This window comes from Penaeus monodon, chromosome 35 (assembly GCF_015228065.2).
Source record: "Penaeus monodon isolate SGIC_2016 chromosome 35, NSTDA_Pmon_1, whole genome shotgun sequence".
Taxonomy (NCBI): Eukaryota; Metazoa; Arthropoda; class Malacostraca; order Decapoda; family Penaeidae; genus Penaeus; species Penaeus monodon.
This window is the reverse complement of record NC_051420.1, coordinates 2,605,995-2,610,994: the sequence shown is the minus strand read 5'-3', so window position 1 is coordinate 2,610,994 and position 5,000 is coordinate 2,605,995. Positions and strand designations below refer to the sequence as shown.

The following is a 5,000-nucleotide window of genomic DNA, read 5'->3' as shown; positions in this document are numbered from 1 at the left end:
AAGGGTGTCTCTTTTAACCATCATAATACATCAATCACGTGGCAAAAAGTAACCTCACTACATTCCCATTCACAGAAAATAAAAGTTAAATTGCTTACCTTACTTTCCCCTTCGGTTTCCTCTACGCTACTCTTTTTACTCTTACTTGAGTTCTTCTGTTTCTTCTCCCCTTTCATTTTCTTGATCTCCTCAGCAAAGTATGGATCACTCTTTAAGTTAACATCTTCCGGAACGTCGTCATAGTCACTTTCATCCGTGTCGTCACTTTCAGTATTCTTTACGCGCTTCTTCTTCTGTTCCTTTTCTTTCTTCTTGGCTTTACGTTTCTCTAAATACTTTTCAAAGGGATTGAGGTCTGACTTTTCCTTTACAACATCTTCCTCTGCTGTCTCGGCATCCTCCTCTTCTTCTTCTTCCTCTGAATCCTCTTCCACAGCAAACATTTCTTCCATGTGTATATGCTCCTGTTTTTTCTTATTCTCTTTTTCATCTATTTCTTTAATGAGAGCTCTAAATTTTGCAATACGAGCAGCTTTGGCATCTTCGTCCTCACTTTCGTCATCGTCATCACTTTGTAAAGATTCTTCATCTTCACATTCACTGCCTGAAGCAACAAAACCCTAAAAGAAAAAAAAGTTATAGTTCTAATAAGACCCTGGTCTTCATCCAAGCAAATCAATACTGACCAATAAACATGAGTCTGAGGGTCATGTAATAATAATAATAATAATAATAATAATAATAATAATAATAATAATAATAATAATAATAATAATAATAATATTAATAATGTCAATAAAAAATAATAATAGTAATAAAATCTAGCAAGTTCAGAACCTCTACCTCAAAATTTTACAGGCAAACACACATACACATAAGCACATGCACACATTCTCACTCACTCTCTCACAATACCTTCAAATATTCCTCATCCACTTCTTCACCCCTCAGAGCTTTTGTCATTGCTGTTGATAGGATCCTCTGTCTGTCTGGGTCTGTTTCATCCCAGGTCAGTGATGGTTGAGATAACTGGAGAGCAGTTGTGATGAAATGTTTGGGCTCATATGTGTCAGGTACGGCTTCACATCTGTCAAAAACCTGCTCATGGAAAAAAAAAAAAAAAAAAGCATGAGTATGAACCTATAGCATGCTTTAATGACTCATTACTTTTCAGCATATATATAAGCTTTTTGTATAAAGTCTAAAATATCCCATTAATAACTTCAGAAAAATATATATACATCAACATATATATATATATATATATATATATATATATATATATATATATATATATATATATATATATATATATATATATATATATATATAATAACAAAAAACAAACATAATAATACAACAGATAATTTCATCTAAAAGAATAATTTCTAATAGGTAGTACCATTATTCATTTTCAAACTGTTCAGTTTTTTAGTAACTCCTAAGAAATAATAAAACATTATCTAATTTTTTCTTAAATATTTCATTCAATTTCATCTTACATAAGGAATATTTGCATTTTTTAAAGTTTTCTTGTAATGCTATGTACACAAAATTTAGTCTAACTTGGTCTACTTTCCTTACTGCTCCAGAAAACAGTTCATCAACATTCAGTGGAATAAAAAACAGCTGAGCCTTTCAAGTAATATCCTGAACACTGTATATTCAAATAAAAGATGGTACTATATGGTATGGTGTAGTTCCAGCAACACTATCCTTTCTCAAAAAGACAGAACTAAGTCAAATTACTAAGTTAAAATATTTTCAAGTGTAAATATGACAATTACTGTTTCAATGTAATACCTCATCATCAAAAGTCATGTCAGCAGGAATGTATCTCAAGTCAATGAGAATTCCTGTCTCTTCGAAAGGCTGCCGATCACACTCTTTGTAGATGATTTTAGCTGTGTCAATAGTATCACACTCTATAACAGCATAGTAGTAGAGAAGACGATTGCGCTGATATCTCCTTAATGTCTCATAATGTTTTGCATTTGCTCCAGTACTGGAATCCAAAATACCTGTAACACAATGATAACATTAAACAAAAACATAAAATGCCTAAAAATAGTGTCTTCATGCATAAAAATGCCCTCATGTATGTAGTATGTACAGAAACAGAAACTGTCTATACACAAGTACAAATATAATTTGAAGACAATATAAATTACTCATATTTCATATAATCTTTCAACAAAGTCTATACTGGAAAAAAGAAAGAATGAAAAATTATATTCTTTAACCCAATGCTGTTAGGACCACGGATTTTCACTGTGTGTTATTTTGTGAAATGTAGTTATATTTCAAAACAATCAAGGAGTCAATTAATAGTACTACATGATTTTATATGATATCTATCCCCTTTCCTTGAGCTTTTGAGATTTTTTTTTCTACTGCTATTATCATTATTACTGATGTCATAAGCATTACAGTGTTATTAATGATGCTAATAGAAATACAATATAAAAACAAATATTTCTGAAAATCAAGGAAAAGGGTAAACAGGTTAGATAGATGACACTAGTAATTGACTCTTTGGTGACTAAGCACTTGTGGAGCCATCTATGTGCAAATGTAATTAATAAACTAAAATCATAATGGGAATGGCATGTACAGTCAGAAATAAAAATATCTTTACCTTTACTTGTGTTCAATGAGGAACTGAAGGCTTCTCTCTGTTAACACATGCCTTGCTATTCCACACCACTTAGTCAATTTTTCACATTAGTTTGTGAAAAGGGTAACAATACTTATTTTTCTGACTGTACATACATGCCATCCCCTGCAGCACCCCAAGTTAACCCTCTAGGCCAGAACCCTAAAAATGAGACTCTACTCTTTCCAGAACAAAATATAATACTGAAAGGGATTAGAATTGTTATATTGTAGTCATGAAAAGGATTTAGAAGTGTTGTAATGTAATGCTGGAAGGGATTCAGAACTGTTGTTTCCAGTTAATGATATATAATTTACTGAACTTATTCAAACGTAAAATAATTTGTATATGGCAAGCACCTTGGAGCTGAAGGAACACAGCCTCCCTGCTCTCAAGAAGAGAAGAGAAGAGAAAAAGGTGGAAATGAATATCCAATTCTCCTGCAACCACTCTGGATTTTAAAGTCTGAACCAAATTTAATCCATTATGACAAAAGGCTGTACCTTCCCTCCTTCAGACAGGCAGGATACACTAGTGGTTCAACAGTGGCCCAAACACCTCACACAAGACAGCATTGTTTTGGTAAACAATTAGCATATAGTGTTTTGCTAATATCCATGCTAATACTACTATGATTTAGGTAAGTTTTACAGATTCTCATCTGATAAACCCTCAAACAAGGATGGGGGTTAACATGTTACAGTGAAACTCCCATAGCCTCTTCCTAGTGCTTTTGGATGTTTAAATGTTAAATTTACAAAAATATTAGGACAAATAGCCTAAAAACTCAGATATTATAAAATAATGTTCATTAACAAGTAAATGACTCAAATCATTACAACATTAATTTTGCTCCATATTCTATATTTTAGGTCCCTAATTTTCTCAATTTCTAAATTCTCCACAGTATTGGGTAAATTTCATGGGCTGTCATTGTACACAAACACTGATCCGTGACTTGCTGTGACAAACAATCAATCCACTGGGAAATTTTAATTCAAATTCCACCTCTCTACCCAAAAATGCATTTTCTGGTTCAAAATCTCACCATACCAGTAAATAGAAAGAAAAATAGCACTGTATACCTTTGGCTTCTGATCTTTCTGAAATTTGTGAAAAAGGGGAAAAAAGGGAAACTCATTGGAAAAAAGTACATGCATTTCTACACTTTCAATACAACTGGCAAACAAAATCAATTTACCTCTTTCTAGTTTCTCAAGATCAACAAGATTTATATCATCATCTTCGTCTGCTGGGCCTGAAACTAACTCGCAAGGTCCTTTTAAGACTTCTTCTGCCATGCGTTCCTTTCCGAATTCAGATGGATATATTGTTACTTTTCTTACAGATCCACCTCTTGGACAGAAGGAAGTAAAGAGTTTCATGATATCTGCTGCCTTGATGCGATCCCAGTCCATGTTACACAGAGCAAGACGAGAAGTTTCCTGGAAGAAAATGTCCATGAATAAATGTCCATTGTAATGAGAATCCATGCTATATATATATGTAAAACCTGTATGAGGGGGGAGGAGGGAGTATTAAGGGGTGGGGGAGAGGAAGGAAGGGAGGGGGGGAGGGGGGGAAAGAGTGAGAGAGAGAGAGAGAGGAGAGAGAGGGAAAGAGAGAGAGAGAGGGAAAGAGAGAGAGAGAGAGAGAGAGAGGGAAAGAGAGAGAGAGAAAGAGAGAGAGAGAGAGAGAGAGAGAGAGAGAGAGAGAGAGAGGGGGAAGAGAAAGGGATAGAATGAGAAAGCAAGTGACTTGGAAAAATCCCTCACCTCTACTTCATTGTCTTCAGTCTCCCACTCTGCATCGTGGTCAAGCTCTCCCCATTCAAACTCCTCCGGTTCATCTTCCTCATCCGTTGTGCTGGAGTCGTCATCGGAGGAGTCATCTGAGAAGAACAGCTCGCCACGGGCATAGTCCATGTCCAAGTCTTGGAGCTTTTCTCGCAGGTCGTCTGGGATATCTGCGACCTCTTTGGCTGTTCTGTCTCTTCTTTCCGCTAGAACGATAAATCATTTTGAGATTTTACACTGGTATCTGAAGATTTAGCACTACCTTTTCAGCAGATTATATTATCCTTACCAAGATTAAAATAATATCATATACTTAATATTCAATGCTGTGCAATTTAACGCACTGGATCCAGATGCTTCACTGCCATCACACAGCCCAAGATACGGACATTAAGCTTACTTGATCAGCCACACTGATGGGTGCATGGCTGGGTGCACACAAACACTTGTGTACAGTGAAAAGCCTCTATGACACCCCTTTGTAATGTTATTTTCTTTTTTTATGCATAACCCTTTTAAGCTGTTTTGCCATTTTCCCATGTCCATAT

The 5,000-nt window shown here is 35.0% G+C and overlaps 1 protein-coding gene across 2 annotated transcripts in view; it reads right to left on the bottom strand.

Moving 5' to 3' along the window:
• LOC119594977 (ESF1 homolog) overlaps nucleotides 1-5,000 on the bottom strand; it is a 15,393-nt gene that overhangs the window by 4,127 nt on the left and 6,266 nt on the right. For both annotated transcript variants that reach the window (XM_037944113.1, XM_037944114.1), the window contains exons 5-9: nucleotides 4,432-4,658; nucleotides 3,858-4,101; nucleotides 1,804-2,021; nucleotides 916-1,098; nucleotides 99-620 (exon numbers count right to left, since the gene is read on the bottom strand). In XM_037944113.1, coding sequence (XP_037800041.1) covers nucleotides 99-620; nucleotides 916-1,098; nucleotides 1,804-2,021; nucleotides 3,858-4,101; nucleotides 4,432-4,658 — 1,394 coding nt within the window. The remainder of the gene's footprint in view (nucleotides 1-98; nucleotides 621-915; nucleotides 1,099-1,803; nucleotides 2,022-3,857; nucleotides 4,102-4,431; nucleotides 4,659-5,000) is intronic.